The sequence below is a fragment of the Protopterus annectens genome, chromosome 7.part0 (genome assembly GCF_019279795.1).
Source record: "Protopterus annectens isolate FY-2018-M chromosome 7.part0, PAN1.0, whole genome shotgun sequence".
In the NCBI taxonomy this organism is placed as follows: Eukaryota; Metazoa; Chordata; order Ceratodontiformes; family Protopteridae; genus Protopterus; species Protopterus annectens.
In genome coordinates this window covers 1,252,827,920-1,252,851,169 of record NC_056739.1, presented here as the reverse complement: position 1 = coordinate 1,252,851,169, position 23,250 = coordinate 1,252,827,920, and the positions used below count along the sequence as shown (strand labels likewise).

At 37.4% G+C, this 23,250-nt stretch overlaps 1 protein-coding gene across 2 annotated transcripts in view; it reads right to left on the bottom strand.

The window, feature by feature from the left end:
* The window catches only part of MAP2K1 (mitogen-activated protein kinase kinase 1), a 1,005,884-nt gene that overhangs the window by 221,948 nt on the left and 760,686 nt on the right, over nt 1-23,250 (bottom strand). For both annotated transcript variants that reach the window (XM_044077867.1, XM_044077866.1), the window contains exon 9: nt 4,958-5,019. In XM_044077867.1, coding sequence (XP_043933802.1) covers nt 4,958-5,019 — 62 coding nt within the window. The remainder of the gene's footprint in view (nt 1-4,957; nt 5,020-23,250) is intronic.

The window sequence follows — 23,250 nt, the reverse complement described above, 5'->3', positions numbered from 1 at the left end:
TTTTTGACTTGTTAATAACTAATTTGATTGATGATTCACTTTTTAAGTATTTCAATGTTCATAAGCCTGTTGTTCCCAGGATATATGGTCTACCTAAAATTCACAAGGACTTGTTATTTCCACCTATGAGACCTATTGTTTCAGGTAGTGGCTGGTGTACTGAGCCCCTCTCCATATATGTAGAAGGGACTTTACATGGTTTTCTGGACAACTGTTATACAATTTTAAAGGACACTAAGTTGTTCTTACAGCGGCTACATAATAGGATGGAGACGATGGATAGAGATGAGGAATTTGTTCTTGTGACCATGGATACAGAATCTCTGTTTACCAGTATACCAAATGTTTGGGGTGTTGATAGTATTAGAGATTTTCTTACTGTGCACAAACTTTTGACTAACAATAAGATACAGTTAATCTGCACCCTATTAGAAATAATTTTAGAAAATAATATTATGTTTCAAGAACAGTTTTTCCTGCAAAAAGTTGGCGTGGCAATGGGCACTGCTTGTGCCAATAGCTACGCCAACTTAGCACTGGTCAGTTGGGAAGAGCAAAACATTTTGTCTGCCACTAATCCTTTCTTTGGACAAATACTGTGGTATGTTAGGTTTGTAGATGACGCTTTTATGTTATGGAAGGGCTCCGGCTCTGATCTAGACCAATTTTTGGATTATTTGCATTCAACAACTGATTTTTTAAGGTTTACACACCAGAGTTCAGCCACTGACATAAGTTTTCTTGATGTCAAAATCAGTAAATCTGATTTGAATCATCTCCGCAGTACTATATACCATAAGCCAACTAGAAAGTACACATTGCTGCATAAATCTAGTATGCACCCTAGACACATTCCTAGGAATGTGTTAAGAGGGCAAGTTTTTAGGACACTCAGGCTACATAGTAATGACAATGATGCAGTAGCTGCATTAAATAACTTGAAAATTGAGTTTCTGGCTAGAGGATATTCTAGTGCAGACATTGATAATGCAATATCTGATGCCTGGAAGCTTAGAGATACTAGGTGCAAACCTTATTATAATCACAACAGAGCGATCGCAGATGCAACACACAGTGCCACAGCTGAGAATGACTTTAGAGTGGTTCTCCAGTTTTCTAGCAACATTAATCAATATGTGGATGTTGTTAAGAAATACTGGTACCTTTTACAAGAAGTTCCTGGCCTTGTAGACAAGGTTGGACTGATTCCACATTTCAGTTTTAAGAATAGCAAGTCACTTAAACAACACCTTTGCCATGGGGAAACACGCAAAAAGTTAACTCACTCTGTTCGCCGTGGAACTTTTCCATGTAGGAACTGTAGTGCTTGTCAGTTTGTTTATAACAAAAATAATTATGTGCATCCTACCAGGCATTTTTTGTTACATTCTAATCAATATTCAGATTGTAGAACCACTGATGTTGTTTATTTTTGTTTTTGTCAACAATGCCATGCTTATTATGTAGGCAAAACGAATAGAATGTTGAAAGATCGTATTTTAGAACATGTGAGAGACATTACCAACTGTAAACAATCCAGTGCTCTGGCCTGTGACGTTATGTCTAATGATCGTTCACATTCTTTTAAATTTTTGGTTTTGCAACATATTTATACGAACCCTAGGGGTGGTGACATAGAAAATATTACAAAGGGGCATGAGCAAAAATGGATACTGAAGCTTAACGCTGAGAAGTTTCCTGGGTTGAATGCTGCCACTACTTTGGTTCCCTTTTTGAAGGCTCGACCACTCATGCACTGATTTTTAGATCTTTTAGAAGATATTTTAGATGTTTTTAGTAGTTTTTTATATGTCTTACTGTCGTTTTATCTTATATATGTATGTACATGGTTTTTTACACTGTATATAGTGTGGTTATATATGCTTAGTAACGTTGTGTGTAACATTATATGCATAGTGCATCTTTATTGTAGGATTCACTGTAGTAAGCTTCTCTTGAATTTCATTGTGTACAGCTTGCTAACCCTAATTAGTTAATTGAGTAATGGATATTTGACTATTTAAATACAGTGTAAGCGTTTTACTGTTGTCTGATGAAGCAACTTTATGTTGTGAAAGCGCTCACCATTTTCTGTTTTGTCTATTAATAAACGTTCTCAGTGTGCTAGCTCGGTGCATTTTCTTTGGGCTCCTTTTTGCACCTTGCTTTTACCTACGACCATTTTTGTTTTTTATACTACTTTATTCCTGAAAATGAGCTTCACCAAGACAATACACGCAACTGGTGTGGCTGTCTGTGAGAGACATTTTCTGCGCACATTCATCACACTTTTTAAACCCCGAAGGGCGATGATACTTATGCTCCCTATCCTTATCTTTAGACATTCCGGCTATCAGGAATAGAAAAGCTAGATAACAAGACTAAATACTAATTACAACAATAAAGAGAGGAAGAAAGAAGAAGATAACTTTTTTTCTTTTTTTTTTTTTTTATATAAACACTCACACTCAGGGAGGAAAGGCCCTCTAAATGAAATGGGCAATACAGCCCTCTAACTTAAATGGGCCATACAGTCCTATGGGGGGGAATAGGGGTCGGAAACTTTCAAAAAACAGTTACATAAGAGACAGAAAACTATATATATATATAAAAGGATAGAAAAAGTAGGAAAAAGGACTAAATTTAGCAAATAAAGTTTTACTTAGCCAATGAGCCAGTAAGACACAACCTTGAAGCTTTCGCAGCAAACGAGATCTGGGGAATTGCCGTGAGGCACCATGGGATAGGGGCTAGCCTCAAGCCAGTAAAAGCTCTCGAGCTTTAGTATCGGCCTAGTCGGAGCCAAATATCGGCTCCGAACCCATCCAGCAAGAATTACAGTGAGATAGGACTACATAATATCCTAAAGTATGAGCCAAACATTCCAGACATTCTGTGAAAATCTTGAAAGCTGCGCAACTCCATACATCACAAATGGTGGTATGTGTAGAGAATTCAGGCTCTTGCTTCTTGTACCTAAGGTACAGGATTTGAGCCCGAGTAATACTAACCACCAAGTATACTTAGTTGGGGCATGTTTTACACACACACACACACACACACACACACACACACACACACACACACACGTGCACAAAATGAATTAGCAGCAACTATAGCACACACACACACACACACACACACACACACACACACACACACACACACACACACACACACACACACACACAAAATGAAACAGCAAGTCTAGGGCACACACACACTGAAGCAGACTTACTTAAAATGAAGCAGCAAGTCAGCAGATGCAACAAGTCTAGTGCCCCTCAGCAGCAGCAAGTCTAGTGCACACACGCTCACATGAAATGAAGCAAATCAGCAGATGCAACAAGTCTAGACCCCTCTGCAGCTGCAAGTCTAGTACACACACACACATACACACACACACACACACACACACACACACACACACACTTGAAATGAAGCAGCAAGTCAGCAGAAGCCACAAGTCTAGTCCCCCTCGGCAGCAAGAACATGAAGCAGAACACATCGGCAGCTAAGAAAACAGAATACTTACTTGAAATGAAGCAACAAGATTAGTCTATCTTGGTTCAGCAGCAGAAGCAGCACCCCCTCAACTTATTCCGTCTTGGAAAATATGGCGACCAGGACGTCCATGTGACAATGCATATGCGACCAGACCGGGAGAACAGGAGGGAATGCTATGGGACCACCGCCAACCCCCCCACCTCAGCTACGCCACTGGTCGCTTGCCCCTTCCCCTCGGTTCTGGCACCCTTCAAACACATAATGAGGAAAGTAACGTAATTAAATAAATACAAATTGCTTCCTTTATGAGGCTGGCCTGTACGGCACCCTAGGCAGTTGCCTATTTCACCTATGCCTAAGGCCGGCTGTGCTTTTAAGTACGGTTAAAGACAAAATTGCCAAATTTAATACACATGAACAACATCAAAGCAAAACACAACAGGATAAAATGAAGCACACTGCTGAAAATACAGTCACCTAAAGAAGAGCGTTTTTCACACATGTGCTCTGTAATTTTTTTAGTAAATGGGCAAAAATACCCCAAATAAATTTTCTCCTATTTTAAAACTAAAGCAAATGCCAAGCCAATACTAAGGCAATAAATAAATAAAAATAAAATAATAAAAAAAAAAATCAGTCCTCATCTAAATACAAAATGAGATTTTTTTGTTTAACTTATAATGAGGCAACCCTTGCATAAATGCTAATGCGGTACAATATGGCATACCCAGAATTCACAAACAACACCAGGTAAGTGCAAATGAGGATGGTCTCCACCACGACTCACTGAAGGATCCCGAGGTTAATCAATAATGCAGTCCCAACCCGCAGATATGTCCATAAATAAATAAAGACATTTCCAAAGAGGATATCATAAAGAAAGGCAGGGATAATGATTAAGCAGTACAAAATGAAGTTTCAATCTCTTGAGTACATCTTTGTCGAAACAACTGAAAAGTACACACTTGTAAATGAGAAGTCAAAGATTCATCACCCAGAGACTCCCTATGCTGTGGAACAGAATCCCGGAACATGTGAGGCAGAGCACCTCGCTGGCCTTGTTCAAGAGGAATCTTGACCAATGGATGGGAGATCGCAGATATACCCCAGGGATTACTTCAGTGTCACTGCTTGACAGAGGCACAGAAAAATGATAGGCATAGTTTTTATTCAAACTAAAGGGGTGGCGAAAGCCACATAACTATGGGCTAGGCTTATAAATGCCCTTGGGCAGATAGCCTAGTATGAACCTATGAACCTATGAACCTATAAAGGATATGAAAAATATTAGTCTGTCTGAATGTATGATGAACTATGTACTACCTTAACAGATTGGGGAGAGTTTAACTGAGCTGCTGTAAGATGTAAAGCAACCAACAGGAGCTAAAAGAATTTTGATGAGCTACACAATTTTTACTTTATATTTCAGTGTTTAAAATGTGCAACTTACCACTTGTTAACAAAATCTTGAAATTCAGGACTAAAAACACCACTGGGCAACTTAGGAGGTGGCTGAAAATATAAAGGAAGCATTGTCAGTGCAAATTAGCAGTCATCATTCACCTAAAAAGAGAAGCTAACTGAGCATAATTACTTAAATACTTACTCATGGTGACGTGTTTTTATATAACAGCTATTAAGCAACAAATGCATGCTATGTACAATTTTTTCTCAACTCAGAATAAATTTCCTTCCTATAAAAAGACAATTGTTTTGTGACTTATAAAGTACAACTTACGTGTTTCTCCCCTTTTTATGGCATTTCTATGCTATTCAACTTCCTCAATGCTGCCATGTTAGGGTTTGCACAGTATTTCACATTACATTTTTATTTCAATGGCATAAAATATTGCAGATCCTTACAGTTCTGATTGTAGGCCAGTAAAAGCCAAGCAGCATCCTAGGAGATCTCTGCTATTGAGGTAATAAAACCTACTAACAATAGAGATGTATTCAAATCTTTGCTGCATCAGTTGTCATGAAACATACTGCTGTTGCATTCATGTCCTGGAATACTAACAAGTCAGCTCTGCTTGTTTGACTTGTCATGGTCAATTGAGCAGCTTATGAGTGAAAGACATGTAAAATGGTACCTCCGGCTAACAGAATGAGTGAGTGAGTGAGAAGTTCTGCAGCTAAAATTCTTAGTTTTTACAAAATCAACACATTTTCACTGCCTGTGGCTAAAACAAACAAAAAGATGCAGAGCAGTTTTTTTAGAAGATGGGTAAACAATAGAAATAAAACAAAAGTAAGTCAATGAAAAAAAAAATACATGCAATCTCTCTCCAGAGACTCCCAAGGCAGCAAAAAATCAGACTAGCTCCCTCTTAGGTAAATGAAGAAAACTGAATGAAAGAAAAAGAACAAAAATAACACGTCATTTTCTGGGGTTACACTGTGTATCCCACCAGGACATTTTTTTTTCTGAGGGGTTAAAACAAATATTAAAATAATACCTGCCACTTGTGGTGATTCAGGAATCTTAAGTACTGCACAGAAACTGACGGCATGATAAAAATACATGCATTTTATTTTCTGATCATAACAGTCTTTTAACTTTATTACTGCTCTTGACTTATGACTGAAATGACTGCGTGACTATCATACTACCATGTAACATGTTTCCATAAATGCTTTGTAACAGAAATACTACACACGTGAATGACCTACTATGCAAGTCATAGGGATAAACAGGGAATCTAGCCTCTTACTAATAATACTAAACAGTACTTACTATGAAGTTAGACAACTAATCCAATAAAACACACTTGAATTAAATCAGAATACCTCCAATTCTGCTACATCTTTAAAACAGAAATATTACATTTACAGAAGCTGATGCTATGACCCAGATACTGCAGAAGCTCAGCCACAAGGGCCAACTCCCAAATGTTTTTACTGAAAATTTTGTCTTTGTATGATGTAAGCAAATGTAACTTGAACAACCTTGCTGTGTAGTAACTTCAACTAGTCATGCCTGCCTGTGCTGGAAATTGATTTTAACACCCCCCCCCCCAAAGAGTTGTCCTTGCATGGTAAGGACCACTTACTAAGTTGGCCACTGCCCTTTCTCTTGACAAGTAGATTACACTGTATATGCCAGTTACTTGTCTTCCTGGCTGACAGTTTTCTGTATTCAGGAAATGAAAGGAAAATCTGTTCTACTATGTACCTCTCTGCTAATTGCTTTCCATTGGCTTTAAACTGATCACTCTGTTATAATTTGAAGACACAAACAAAAATTATGCTATAATAACTTTCAGAATAATGGTAAACACAACCCATAAAAAAATTCTGGAGGGCCATTAAAGAAATGTTGTATCCCAGACATAAATTCAACCCTAACCCCTCTCCCAATAACTCATCACTCAAGATCGCAAAACAGATCATCTCTTATTCTATAGATAGTACGGCATTTCTAACCAAGGATTCCCCAACATCTAATCCTAACCCTGACCAGCAGCCACATATCACCACATCCACTTTCACCTTCAAACCTGTGCCCACATCCTATACAAAACTACTCTTATGTAAATTCAAACTGTGCTCTACTTCAGCTGATGACCTTCAAGTGAGTACTTCAAAATAGTAGCCAATAGCATTGCCTACCCTTCCTCAGTCCTTATAAATAGGTCAATCCAGGAATCCCATGTTCTCTCTCACTGGAAAAAGTCACACAATATCCTTCTGCATAAAGGAGGAAATTCAACTGACATTACTAACTTTAGACCTATAGCAATCTTATCACCCCTTTCCAAAATATTTGAAAAATGTATTGAAAAACAATTGCTAAACTATCTCCTGCAGGAAGAACTCCTATCCCCACCACAACATGGTTTCCTTCCTATACATAGTACTAATACGGCACTTATAACCTATACAGATACTGTCAATAAAGGTAGAGAACAGCAAACTAGTCTTCTCCTTATTTCTAGACTTGTCTAAAACCTTCAACAGACTTCATCACATCAAGCTTCTACTTCAAATGTCTTCATTGGGTCTCTCTCAGCCTATCATTCTATGGTTCAAAAACTAAGTATCCAATAGGTACCAGTCAGTAAACAGGCCCTCAACCCTTCCTCCATACCTATCAGTCATCACTGGTGTACCACAGGGCTCTATCCTTTGTCCCCTCCTCTTTAACATTCTCATCAACACCCTCCACACATTCATATAACAGGTCTTCCTAATGCAGTACACAGATGATTCCACACTCATTTTCACATCTGACAACATGGCACACACCCAAAAAATTATTCAGTAAGCTTTAACAGCAACTGAAACATAGTTTTGTAACTCACAACTCATGCTCAACCCTAAAAATTACAACTCCCCCCCCAATCCATTTCCCATGAAAAAACAAAATGTAAAGTCCTGTCTCTTGATAACACAACCATTGAAGTCACTTCTCATAGAAAATTATTAGAGATGATAGTAGATGGTAATCTTAAATTTACCCTGCGCATACAAAATTGTGTAAGAAAAACTCATCAAAAACTAGGAATGCTTTATAGAGCTACACACTTTTTCACCAGTGCAACTAAAGCTACACTTGCCACTACTTATCTCCTCCTCACACTTCTTTATGGCATGCACATCCTTACTAACCTTCAGGCATCACAAAAATCTAAACTTGAGCAATGAGAGAACAAAGTTGTTAAATTTTCAGCAAATACCCCTTTCAGAACCCAACACTGTATAGCACTAAAAAAAACTAAATTGGTTAGAACTGCCCATCAACACACAGCTTCTTACTACCTGTAAAATTATCCAGAATCCATTTGCTTGTTCAGCACTAAATAAAATTCTGCACAACTATGTTTCCAGTCTGTCATTACGATCCAGTGACTAAAAATTGCTGTCCATCCACAAACCTATCAAATCAGCAGGGCATTATCTGTACTAAAACCATACTGCTAAACCTGGAACTCCTTCTCTCTATCCATCAGGTCAATTCCCTCCTCCCATCCTTCAAAACCATTCTGAAAGACCTCCTAGACAAAAGCTGGTTCTGTTCTTGCTCAACACCAGGGCAAACTATCATCCAGAGCGAACTCCAATGATGAGGAAACACAAATTTTAATATAACTTTCCAGAACTTTACTATACAAATAAAATAAATACAATGAACAGGGAAGTAAGCACTTTTGTAGTCAACAGGCTGCTTCTTCAGACAGGTCTACTTCACAATGTCGAAAGCCGACAATATCGAAGCTGATATTGACACCACAACATCGAAAGTGCAGAACTTCATGCAGGTAAACGGAAATCTCCATAGGGGGAGATTTCCATTTACCTCAATGTAGTGCGGTCTCAGAGTTAGAATATTTAAGTAGGGGTATGGGGCACAGCCCCCCACGTGGGGGATATGCTAGTTAGTTTTTATTTTTGTTTGTTCTTTTTTTTTTTTTACACGTTATTCGATGTTTTACTATATCGATCACTAGAGGTTGACCTTTAGTGATTCGATGTAGTAAGATTTCGATAACGTGATATAGACGCCTTCAGACCTGACACATTGCATCTGAAACCAGTTATATACAACTCACTCACCAACTAATCAAAGTCATGATCTTAAATAAAACCTATCCAACTTTAAACATAGATGAACACATCTATTTAAAATCTGTTTAAAACATATAAAGCAATAAAAAGAAAACTATAAACTTAAACCATATAATTACAAACATCTACATATACAAATACACTCATTAATGTAAGAGTGGGCGTGTCTTAAGCATAGGTTTTAAGCTAATGCGCTCATTAAAATCAGGAGGCATATCTGCATTCAGGCGCGCTATCCATTCTTGTTCCCTCTTTTCTGTGAAATTCTTAAAGTAACCTCTCCTCTTATTACATTCTAAAACCTCCAATACTAAAAACTTGAAATCATGGCCAACTCCAAGATCAACTGCATCTGCTGCTAATGTACTTCTCATTTTGTTTTGCCTCACATCATCGACATGTTCTAAAACCCTTTCCCTCAGTGTCCTATTTGTCTTCCCTACATAAAATCTGAAACACTTCTCACAGAAAGCAAAACAGACCAGGTGCTTAGTGGCACAGTCTGCATATAATGATGTCTCAATAGAAAATACACTTACAGGATGTTTAAATAAACTTCCACTGTGAATATACTTTCAGGCCTTACAATGTCTACAGTGATATGTCCCCTGACGTTGTGATGGGGATGTATAGCCTTTTCTCATATTCTTATAGCATAATTGCCTTTTTAGAGATAGGCTATTCCTAAAACTGAAACTTGGTAATTCTTTTGCATTTGTACTTAACCTATCACCTACTTGTAAAACAGCCCAATTTTTCTTAACTATATCACACACTGTACCCACATTACTATTATATGCGAGTGTCATCATCCCTTACATGTCTAGTATCTCCTGAAAAATATGGTTTCCCCACTGTCTGCCTAGCTGACTTCATTTCCTAATGCATCCACCAACTCTTTTTCATTATAACCTCTCTGTAAAAATCCCTTTTTAATTCTAGTAGAGCCTTCTCTAACATTTCATCATCATTATGCAGCCTTATCACCCTTAATGCCTGACCCCTCACTATATTCTTAGGTATGTGACGAGGGTGCCTACTTATTTTAAGTAGAATGGTATTTTTCTTGCACTTCTTGAAAATAGAGGTTTTAAAATTCCCTAAGGCTTCTCTAGTTAATTTAACATCCAAAAATTCTATACATCCTTTAGACGCTATGTATTTAAACTTCAAAAATGTAGTGGTCGAACGCAGATAATCAATAAACTCCTTTATCAAATCAATAAGTCCCTTCCATAAAACAAATACATTGTCAACAAACCGTTTATACCAGGCATTGTATTCTGTAAACACATTATTTCTCTTAACACAGTTGTACTTCCCATTGTGCTAATACAAGGTTGGTGTAGCTATTAGGACAAGCTGTCCCCACAGCTATGGCAACCTTCTGTAAATAAAACACATCAATGAACAAAAAAATTATTTTCTAGCGCTAATTCTAAAAGTGCAGAAATCAACTCTACCTTCTCAAAACTGTGTCTTATTAATAACGACCTTATATTTTCCACACCCCACAAATTGGGTATCACTGCAAACAGGATGCTACGTCAAGGGTAATGAACACCAAGTCATCCTCCTTGTTTACATCACTTATGACCAAATACAAATCTTTCAAAAAAATCTTTAGTGTCTAAGTACTGTTTCTTCCCTATCTACAATTGGACACAGACGTTTCTCACTATAAATTGATAGAGGTTCTGTAGCCCATCCTTTACTAGAAACTATTGGTCACATGGGGGGGGTTCACAATATCCTTATGCACTTTTGGGAGTCCATACAATACTGGTACTAATGCCTGATCCACGGTAAAATATCTGAATAAACTTTCTGTAACCATACCAGTCACCAGCAAGTCAAACACAAAAAAAGACGGTCTTTCCATGATGGCTTTAACTTGTGCATCCGATAGCGGCTGATAAACATCCTTATCACTTAACATATCATACATACATACTATCTACATAGGTTTTATCAAGAATGACTATCCCACCCCCTTTATCAGTGGGGTGGGATTTCTATAGATGACAAACTTTTAACTCTTCTAATGTTCTCATTTCTCTTAAAGACAAATTTAAACATTTTTGACCATGCTAATTTTGCAATGCATTACGTATTTCTTTTTCACACACTAATAGAAATGTTTCAACTGAAGGATTAGTCTCAGGAATGAATGTGCTCAGTTTCCTAAATATTTGTTGTCTATGCTCAGTCTCCAGAAACTGTAATTTCACGCAAATATTTCAAGCAAACATTCTGAGGTCAATGATGACATCTGTCAAGTCAGATTTTCTTGCTGGTATAAATGTCAGCCTTTTCCTTAGTAAACTATATTGCTCATCAGTCAATGTAATGGAAGAAAGGTTAATAACTATTTCATCATTCCCTTGCTGCAGGTTGTTACCTTGTTGTTCTGTAAGTCCGTTGATGGTATCCTCTGTCTGAGGCACCCACGTCATGATTGGCTCCTGGATCTCCCTTTCTTGAAGTCCTTTGGTAAAGGGAGCAGCTCCGACAGCAAAAAAGACACTGACTGTTCAACAATCCCTCTATTCATGCTACTATGAGCACTCGCGCCATTTTTACTAGTCATCGCAACTTCCTTTGTGTTGCTTCCTGCAAGTTCAGGTTCAGTTAAAGGGATATTCACCTCATTAGAAGTGCCAACATTCTCTGTATTAGATTTAGCTGGCTTTGGCCATGAAAAATGTGCCCCTTGCTAAAATCAGAGAGAGCTCAATGAAGTTTCTTCAATTTTTGCAACCGAAGTCTATTTTCAAAGTTGGAAATACTTTCATACAGTCTTACAAAACTACCTCCAATCACCTCTGCTGTAAAATTCCAGGTGATTGTAGAAACTTAATGCCCTTAAGTAATGCCTCCTCTTTAGGAATGAAATAATCTATTAGCAAATGCATATACTCAAACCCAGTTTGTAAGTTCAATGTGTGCCAGAGTTTAAGCAGGCCAGACTGGGTCTCTCCAAAGGTTGGCATCTTAAAAATCCGTAGTCCTCTCGGTACAACTTTATGGAAGAGTGAGGCTTCAAAATGAAGTCTCTGCCACTGCAGACATTTCAACCTGTATATCTTATCTTTTACTTGCTTATAACTCGCCAAAAAATTGTTCTGTACCTCAACATTCTCTTGAGGAATAGTCCCTTTGCTTCCAGGAGCACAACTGATCAAAGGATTAGATTCTGTTTGTAACAACCTTAACAGTCTCTCTGTATGGTTGATTGTTACTGTCCCAGGATTGTAATTCAATTCTAATGAATGCCCCTCAGCCATGTCTAATCTGCCAAGTCAAACTCCACAAATATGAAAACCCAAAAGTTAAGCAGATCAGCAATGAACACACTAATGGAACAACACTTCCTAGAATGTATACAAAAAAATCCAGAGCGAACTCCAGTGCTGAGGGTACACAAATTTAATATAACTTTCCAGAACTTTAATATACTAATAAAATTTTCTCTCTCACTTTGTATTGAAATTTCTGTTTGTATTATTCTAACTTACCTATAAATTTCTCTATAAACTGGATACAATTTCTCTAACTTTAAATCATTGTCATATAACTTGTATCTATTCTTAACCTATGTTTTCATATTATGCCTAATCTGGTATAATTATTTCAACTGTAGTTTTATGTATTATTTTTAAAGACTGTAAAATTATTGTTCTTAAAATGTTTTGAGTACTTTGGAGCTTTTCTCCCCAAGCATCCGCTGAAAATGGGCTCCTTGCCAGTCATCTTTCCTGGTAATAAAATGTCAGTAAAATAAATACATACACATATACAGATGTTAGCATATGATGTATTGGTATAATATTTTGTTAAAGCAGGCTACTGCTTAAATAGTACAAGTCACATGAACTCTGTCTGAATAAAAAAGCTGACAAGTTTATCCAGTCTGCCCTTTGGGTTACCCAACAAAGCACTGCATTTCAATATCTGCTATCTAACTTTTTATATAGATTTGCTCTTTTCCTGCATTTTTTGTGGTGTCAAGACTTGGGTGCTGTTAATAATACAATGTCTTATGCCATAAACAGTGCATGGATGCATACAGCATGAATAATGAGCAAAAGAGCAACAGGTACTTAAAATAAGTTATACATATGCACAAATATAAAGTTACTTGGCAAAAATACAGCAGTAGGATATCTGTGTAAGAAATACAAACTGGGATGTTTATTTAAGTAATGAAAACAACACAGACAGCAGTACCTATCAACTATGGCCACTGCAGAAAGGAAGGTGTATTAGCGCTGAGTGACTAAAGTAGTGAACACAAGGTGGGCATGAACAAATAGGACAGGAAGCTACAGACTACTGAGGCCCAGAATGGCTGAATGTAGTGGAACACAGATGATGACAATGTCAGTCAGACTAGACCAGTGGCAGTGTTAGGACTAAGCATTAGTGTCATCGTCTGTTTTACATTTGCTTTTTTATTATGAATCTTACTGTAAATTCTGCTACAATTTTTTAACTGGGCGAGTGATTTGGTCCAAGAGGCTGACACAGAGATATGAACACATACATGAGAAAAGCAGACATATGTACTTATGTGTATCAAAAGATGAGAAAAAGGCACGTATCATTCCTGAAGGCAGGAGCTATTTTAGGAAATGATCTTTCAGTTGTTGTTAATTTAAATGGGACCTAGCTATCTGCAATATAGACATACTATATAAACAGTATACCGTCTTTCTCTGAAAAAGTTGTGTTTTAAATGCTGGGCAGTAGCTATTATTAAACAGTTTGTAAGTAACTGTATTTAACAATAAGGATGCTCTGCCTTGCCCAGGGAGCCATTACAATGTGTTCTGTGTTGTTTGTAGTAATGTACTTTGGGAAGAAGTGATGGAAGTCATCTGTAGCGCATAATTTACTCTTGGTAGTAGAAAATTGATACTGATGGCTCATCTTGCATCTGAGGTGAGTTGAGTCTGAGGTTCTATAAGAAAGTTTGAGCAGTAACAGCACCTTGTTTACTGTTGTTTCTATATGTGAATAAGGCTAAATCTAGTGTAAAGCCTAAATATTTTTGTGATGTGGTTAATGGTAACAAAGATCCAGTAGGGTCTGTGATAAGGATTTCTCTGTTGCTTTTTACTTGATGTGCAAGCACGATCTTCTTCTTCTTCTTTCGGCTTTTTCCCGGTTAGGGGTCGCCACAGCGGATCACCTTGTCCACACATTGATTGGCAGTGGAGTTTTACAGTGCCGAGTTGCCAGCCTTCCACAGAAGGCACACTGACACGCACACCTAGGGCCAATTTAGAGTATCCAATCCACCTGCAGCATGTCTTTGGGATGTGGGAGGAAACCGGAGCACCCGGAGGAAACCCACGCGACCACAGGGAGGACATGCAGACTCCGCACAGAAGGCACCACTGGAGAACCTCTTGCTGTGAGGCGATGTGCAAGCACGATATTGGTTTTATTTATGTGTTTATGGTCAGTTTGTTTGTGGTAAACCAGTTCCATAGCACTGAAAATTCTTTCTGCAATTCCTTAGTTATGCTGTATGCCAGGCTAAGCATCCAAGTGCTCCGGATTATGCGGAATGCTCCGCATTTATTGACAAGCGAAGCCACTGTTCTGCTGTTGAACAGCTGTGGCTCCACTACACGCATTCTGATTGGTTTGTGTACCGCAATTACTGCCAATCGGCATCGCGGTATACAAACCAATGCATAGCTGTGCTGCCCTTCCACATTACATGGCACTGGCTGTGCTCTACAGTTTTTGATTGACTCATACACCACATTTACAGCCAATCATGAATGCGGTGTATGAGCCAATCAAGTAACGCGTTTCAGGACAGGAGCCAATGAGAGTTCCCCAATACAGGTCAATCACGTTCTGCTGTGGATTGAAGATGTCGGGACTGGGACTCGGAAGGCAAGAGAAGAGTCAGCAAGCTGAAGGGACTTCAGTTGCCTTGCTTTGGTGGATCAAGATCGGTCAGACGGTCACTAGAAGGCTGAGGTTTGTGTTGCTGCCTGCTGAACAACTGGGGCTGATCAGATCATCGTTTTGGATTAAATTTCGTGCTGTGTGGAGATTGAGTCTGTGGATTACAAGCAGAGATAAGTGTTTTATAAATGTAGCTGCAATGTTACCTCTGCAAGAATTTATTTCCTTGAGAACCTGTATGCTAGCAACTTTCTAAGTTTATAAGAGCCATGTTTAGTGTCTCTATTTTTGTGCTGCTTGTCCCTGGTATGTCTGTTGTATACCAACACAGATACTGTTATTCTAGCAATATTTCCAAGTTTATAAGAGCAATGTTTCTAAGTTTATAAGAGCAATATTTAGTGTCTCTAGTTTTGTGCTGCTTGTCCCTAGTATGTCTGTTGTATGCCAACAGAGATACTGTTATTCTGGCAATATTTCCAAGTTTATCAGAGAAATATTTCTAAGTTTATAAGAGCAATATTTAAATCAATTTTTGTTCTGCTTGTCCCCCTATTACATTGGGCTTTGCCCAGATTTCTTGCACTAAGAAGTTGAGAGGTATGTCAGGATGGATGTCAGAAGTGAGTTATTTATAGTAATGAGATGCTTTAAAGTAGACAGGATGCTGTTTAAAACAAAATAAAGCTCACGGATGTCACTCGGATGCTGTTTAACTTGGTCTAACTAAAATCATTTGTGTGACTTGTAATGTCGATTTAGAACATGTAGTAAATGTGAATTTTATTTTTGTAAAGTGCTGTTTCATTTACTTATGGTGTGGACATGGTATTGCAGACTATAAAACAAAGGTTTTGGATCTGAGAAGCGTCTTATTGAATTTTACAGATGTTCTACCATGCTTTATGGCAATGGCATGTTTTGTGCAGTGCAAAAATAGGGTGTTCCAAAATTCTGACCATTTGTCACACATTGTTAAAGTCTGTGTTCCACATTGGCCTCTTAAGAGGTTGAGACCTATGATGCCAGGCTTATCAATGATTATGTCATCTGCATATAGATGACAGCTAAGTCAAGGGAGATCCCATGGCATGTCATTAAAGACCATGTCTAAAGGTGCAAAATGACCTTTTGTTTTTGTATAAAAAATGTTTGCCTGCATCATTATACATGCAAATTCTTTTTAATGCAAAAACTAAAGGTCACTTTATACCTATTTAGAAATAAAACTTTTTAAAATGTTGTTTCCAAATGTGAAAGAGAAAATGTACCAGCTACAAAAACATGTTTATGGCACAAACATATATGGATGGGCAGGCATTGCTTATATCAACTTGCATTCCAGTTGTAATTATGCTGGATTAGGGTAGGTAAGTAATTGTAAATTAGCTATGTAATTGTCAAACTGCTAAACTAACAATTTGGAAAAAATTAATCATAACTTTTTTTGACTGTTAATTTAACAGTTTTGACAATTACATAACTAATTTACAATTACTTACCTACACTAACCCAGCATAATTAGAGCCAGAACCCAATGTGACCTAAGTATGACTGCCCATCCATTTATATTCACACAGTAAGCATGGCTTGGTACATTATGTCTTCCATGTTCAGTAGCAATCTTTTAAGCTTGATATTTTTTAAAGGCTGCAAAATGCACTTTTTTTTCTTACTTTCTTTGAAAAAAAAGTTTGTTTTGATCCTTTAAACATGATATTTAAAGAATAAAGACAATAAAAGTAGTACTAAGACTGACCCTTGCAGGACAGAAGATATATAACCACTTTTAGATTGTGTGTTAGTTCCTGTAACCCTGAAAGTTCTTCCTGTTTAGGCAGTTTTTAAACCACTGAATGACTTCATAAGAAAAGCCAAGAATTTGTCGAGTGAGAGATGAAGGTCAAAGTTTCAAATGCTCACATCACATCAAGAAAGACAGCTGCTGTTAGTGAGCCTTGATCCAAACTATTATATATCTGGTTTGGTTGTGTATTAAGAGCAGTTATTGTGCTATATTTGGCTCTGAAGCTACATAGCTTGTTGACAAGTATTCTCATACACTGCAATGTGCTCTAAAATTTAGTTATAAATCAGTTTTTTGTGGATTTTGGCAATGGGACACAGAGTGGCAAAAGGCAAGTAGTCAGAGAAGGTGGGAGATGAGGGAACCTTGGACAGTGGGATTACACGTTGTGTGATAAGTTTTAGGTAAAGGATTCTATGGCACATATGAAAACTGCTGACCAGTGGCTATTGTGTAAATCTCTAAATCTTGGGGTGGCTACTGTGTAAATGTGGGTTGTGTTTTGTCCAGCAAGTCTTTCACTTGGACTTTGGTTATTTTTCTGAAGCAGAAGGGTGGGAACTGAAGGTATTTCTGCAGAGGGGTAGAGGGTGAGAAGTGATGTTGCAGAAAATCATGAAGTTTACTGTACGAAATGAGGCTATGTTTTGTTTTATTGTATTTAACTTGTCCTGGTTAAGAGATTTTCCTGTTGGAAGTTTGGAAAAAAAAAAAACAATATTACTGCACAGGTTTGTAACTGTGTGTCAGAAGTGCTTAGGATTTCCTAGTTGCTTAGAATGTAGATTTCTAAGGTATGTTGTATTTTGATTATTAGTACAGGGTGTTTGGTTTCGCTGGTGGATCCCGTTTCCAATATTTTCATACATCACCATGCTGTTTGATATTCAACGGGGAACTTGACCTGTAAGCCTGACCTATTTGTTCAGTGGATATAGCCCATCTTCTACAGGGAAAAGTAAATTAAAAAATGTGGATACAGCAGAGGTGACATCAGTACAGTTCTATAGTGTGTTGCAATTTATGTCTATTAGTTCAATTGTGAAAATGTTGAGATGTCTGCCACATGCCTAGGCACCTTTATAACTGAAGATGCTTTGCGAGCTTTGAGGGAACTTGTAGTAATAATTGGACAATGATCACTAAAGGAATTTGTGAGTAGTTGTGATGGTTGTATTTTGTCTGGAATATTTATTAATAGAACATCAACTATGACTTCCAAGATGGCCACACATTGAGTAACAGCTTAATTCTAGCTCTCCCAGTGTGAAAACAGAAAATCAGTAGAGAAAGATGTGGACCTAAATTTCTGGGTAAATTTCAGTAATTAGCCAGTAAGTGCACTGCTAAATGCCAGGAGAAAAAGACATACAGAGGACCTGAAGGAAAATCAGTTACAAAAGGTGATGAAAAAACAGACTGGGAAAAGTAGTGCAGCTGTTCAGCAAAAAGCACTGCAAGCTCCAGACATGATTTATAATAACCTAGAGAAAAGCATAAGGCAGCTGCACACATACCTGACTTAAATAAATGAAAATACAGTTTGAGTAGTATATGAAAACAAACAATAAAAGGCTGGAAAAACAGAAGAAGCTTTACACAGATATTCAGATAAGGTGAAAAAACTGCAAAACTCAGAGGTCAAAATTAAGAAAAGGCTGGCTGAATATGAGACTGCGCAAGAATAGATGTTTCAAAAATAATAGAATTAGAGGACAGCACGTAGGGAAAACTTGAGATTCTCTGCTTTACCAGAGAAGCTAGAAGGAACAGACTCTGTATTAATTTTATGAAATCACAAATAAGCAACTGGACTGGTATTCCGCAACACGAATTGCTGTCTGAAAGGGCACATTATGTGTATGCTCTAAATCTGGCTATGGAAAGCAACCTAAACCTTTAATAGTAAAGATGCAATCTTACCAGCAGAAGAAGATTTTGACAAAACTGTGGCAGAAGAACAAAGTACTAAAAGTGGGAGACAGCAGAGTTTTTCTGGAGAATGACTACTTATTGTACACCAGGCAGAAGATGAGTAAATGTATTCCATTATTCAGGGAATGTCAAGAAGCAGGAGTGAGATTCAAACTGCTGTACCCAGCTATCTTCAAAATATTCTTCCCTGAAGGGACAAAATAATTTTTTAATAAATTACATGCTAAGGAGGAAATACAAAAGTTTGTCCAAGAAAAGCTGAGCTGTGAAACAGAAGGAGATTATGCTTCTTGTTCTTTTGGCGACAAAGAACACAGAGAGACTGTGCAAGTGAAATCTCTTCCAATGTTTCAATGAAAAATGCTAGAGAGAAGGAAAAAAAAAACACAGGAGTCAACTAGAAGAACTGAGAGCATGTTGGAAATGAAGCAGAGACAGGATTTGGGAGATGCAGATGAACAAGACCATTAACTTGAAAAATGACAACTGTGAGATTACAAAGCTATAATTATATTCGTGAAACATGACAGAACAAGCAAATCTGGAAATACTGGACATTTTTGGACTTTGTTAAACTTGTAGGGGACATATGCCCTACTTCATGTCATTAATGTTCAAAAAAATACTTAAGAGAGGGAAAGAAGAAGGAGGAGAAAGTTAACCAAGTAAAACAACATTTTTTCTTAATGGTACTATTTTAATAGTGCATGATTTTCTTTGCATGCTATGAAGTAAAATTTTCTCAGTCTTTTCCCCCAAGAATCTGATTCAGCTGGGCATCAACACCCCCCTGTGTAACTGGATAATGGACTTTCTCATAAACAGACCCCAAAATGTATGTGTGGAAAATAACAGTTCAAACAGTATCACAATGAACACGGGTGTCCCACAAGACTGCATCCTGAATCCTCTACAATTCACATTGCTGATACATGACTGCATGGCCAAGCAGGAATTCAACAAAATCATGAAGTTCATAGATGGAGTCTTGTCAGTAATGGAGAGGAAACAGCCTACAGGGAAGAAGTGGAGCATCTGATAGGCTAGTGTGACACCAACAATCTGGCATTAAATGTAAGCGAGACCAAAGAATTAATAGTGGACTACAGGAGGTACTTCAATCTCCAGAGATTAAGGGAGTGGCAGTGGAATGAGTCAAAAGTACTAAATTCTGGGAGTGCATATCTCTGATGACTTATGCTGGAAGACTCGCATTAACCACATAGTGAAGACGTCACAACAATGTCTGCAATTCCTATGGAAACTGAGGAAGGCAAACCTGCCACAGACTATCCTCAAAGCCTTCTATAGGGGGACCATCGAGAGTATCCCCAATAAAAGCATCATCGTGTGGTACAGAAACTACAAACCATCTGACCACAAGGCTCTCCAGAGGGTAGTGGAGGTAGCAGAAAAAATCATTTGTTCCTCTGTCCCATCCATGGAAGATCTGCACAAGACTAGGTGTGTGACAAGAGCTAGGAAGATAACAGACGACCCCACCCATCCTGTGCATGGCATGTTCTTCCGCCTCTCCTCATGTAAACAGCATTGCAGCTTACACTGCAAAACATATGGACTGAACAGGAGTTGCTTTCCTCTGTCCATAAGGCTGCTGAACTCAAATGTCAAGCATGACAGTAGATAACAGGCTCAATATGCCACAAGCTGTGGTATACTGTCTATAGTATCTATTTGGCAATTGCTTAATAACTGGAACAGTTAGATAATCTTTTCTACTGCTATTAGTGCAAAAGCCAGAGTGAGTCATCACTCCATACATGGGCAATATGAACAGAGTTTATCACACTACTAATGTGGATGTGTAATATTCTAAGCGAATCACAATGGGAATTCTTAGTCTGTGCAATACATACTAGTATAATATTATCTTTTGTTTTATTGTCCAATATGTGGTTAATTTATGTGTTGTCAAGTATCCTAATTATTACTGTATGTGAATCTCGGATTATATGTTATGTTATGTTTTGCACTGTGACCAAGCAATGAAATTTTGTTCAGCTGGCACTGCTAGGTACATCTGATCGAGTTGACTTTGACTGAATTTTTTACGTGTAATGGGGATATTAATGTAAATAGTTGCTCATATTTTTTCTTTCTCCCTTCTCTCTTTCTCCTTGTTCAGTTTTAAGAAATGTAGGCACTGCAATGTAAAAAAAAAAGGAAAAATCTGGTTAAAAGAGCATGACAAAAGAAAAAATAGTGTGCTATTCTTGCATAAGGGAATAACTGGATTAAGGCCCTTAGCTTGATCTAGTAACAAGTTTTAAGAGAAAACAAGTAAAAGAAAAAGAATACTGAATATTAGAAGGCTTTTTTCTAGTAAATAAATGCATGCTTAGCAATTTTGTATCTAGTTCTCATGTCTCTAGAAGACAACCTGACAAAGAGAAAAGTCTAGGAGGTAATGTTCTCTGAAATCATTCAAGTGTTTTTCCAGCTGAGAGAGCTATACAGATAAGACAAAACCACAGCACTTAGTAGAAAGCACAGGCTGCACAATGCTTCTTAGCATGGGTAACCTTTCTTTTATGTTAACTGAAGTCTGTGAATGTAGCTGTCAGTATGGAAAATTTGTTCCTATTAAAAGGGTAACACTTCAATATTTGAAGATGTACATAGTTTAGTGTGTTATTGTTAAGTTAATAGGTTTTAGGGAGTATTTGGGGGTGTTTTTTTTGTTTTGTTTGAGGGCTTTCATTAAAAAAAAGTTCTGTAAGATGTAACATAGGCTCAAACTGACATGACAAGAAACAACTGCATAAAAGACCAACCTGCTAAACAGTTTATGTATGTAACACACAAACTGGGACTAGACATTTAACAAAAAAGCTGTTACATATAAAAGGTGAAAATAATAACTTAAGACAATGATGTTCTCTGTAATGTCTTTAAATGTCAGTGGTCTCACAGATAAAGACAAAAAATAGTGAACTATATTAAAAATGTAGAGTGCAAATAGCACTTGGAAAAAACTGAACGTGTGAATTTGATAAAGAAAGGTTTTCAGGATGTATATTCAGCACAATACATGGGGCAAAGGAAAAGATGATTACTTACATTAATTGCAAGAGGAGCTCCAATAGTGATAGAAGTGGATAAAAAAGATGATAATGGTATATTTGTAGTACTAAGTGGCTACTGGCAAAGGAGGAAGATTATCATATTGGCATGTATTTACATTCCATCTAAAACTGCTATAACAGAGCTTTAGAAAATTCTGGGAGAAATAATCAGCTTTCAGCAAGGAATATTATTTACAGGTGGGGACTGGAATTTGATTTGCAACAGTAAAGATGCATGTGGGGGGCCCAGGTTGGAAAATATAACAAAGGAGTGTAGATATGTGAAGACATTTATCAAAATTTTTGGTATGAAAGATGTGAATTCAGTATTAGGATATTTACATATTATTCTCCAAGATACAAAATCTGAGCTAGGCTACACAGAATTTACATTTCACAGGAACATGTCCATTTAATTGAAGGTCTTGATACACACCCAATAACTATTTCAGATCATACGCCAATAATAACTAAAATAAAAACACAGGGTAATGAAATAAAAATGAGACACTGGCACTTTCCCAGCTATCTGCTGAAAAGAGAGGAATTTAAGGAATGGGTAGTAGAAATTATTCAGGGGCTATTAGAGAAGATAGAAATTTCTTCTGAAAATATAGCTAGGGAATGGGATAAAATTAACATGGAGTTTAAAAATAGGGTGGGAATAAAAGAAAGGGAGATGTGGTTAAGAAGTAACAAGAATTATTTAGAGGGACTGACAAATGTTAAAGTACTGCAAAATGGGGGAATCCCACAAAACAAAAAGGGAAGCTAAACAGAAAATAAGGGATTACCTCGATAATATGCATGAGTTTGGAAAGACTGCTGTTAAGCAACTGTTTTTTGATAATAACTCTAGAGCACAAAATCTTTTAGCACAATGACTCAGGCAACAAGGGCTGCCACCAAGCTTAGGGAGCTTATAACAAGGAAGATAAATATGGATCCTGTAGAAGTATTAAAAATATTTTAGAAATTCTATGCAGGTCTGTACAAAGTACAGAAATAAGGAAATCAAGAAAAGGTATAAATGGAAATGTCTATGAACAAATTAAATAGGCCAAGGTTAGAGGCAGATGAGGCTCAATTACTATCAGAATAGGATGAGATGAGATAATGGTGATGTATGACAAATGTACAGGAAAAGTCCCTAGGAATAGTTGGCATTCCTGAAGTTTGGAGGCTAGGAGAGGAAAAAATGATAAAGATATGGAAGCTTTTGTTTAACAGTTTTTTAAGAGGAGGAGAAGTACCAGCCTCTGGAAGAAAGCACTGGTAGCCAATACCTAAAGAAGGTAAAGATCCATCAGATCCAGCTTCATAAAAGGCACATTTCCACATTAAACCATGATTATAAAGTGATCATGTCTATAATGGCTAAAAGAATGGCAAAAATGGTGCCAAAATTGATATATGTGG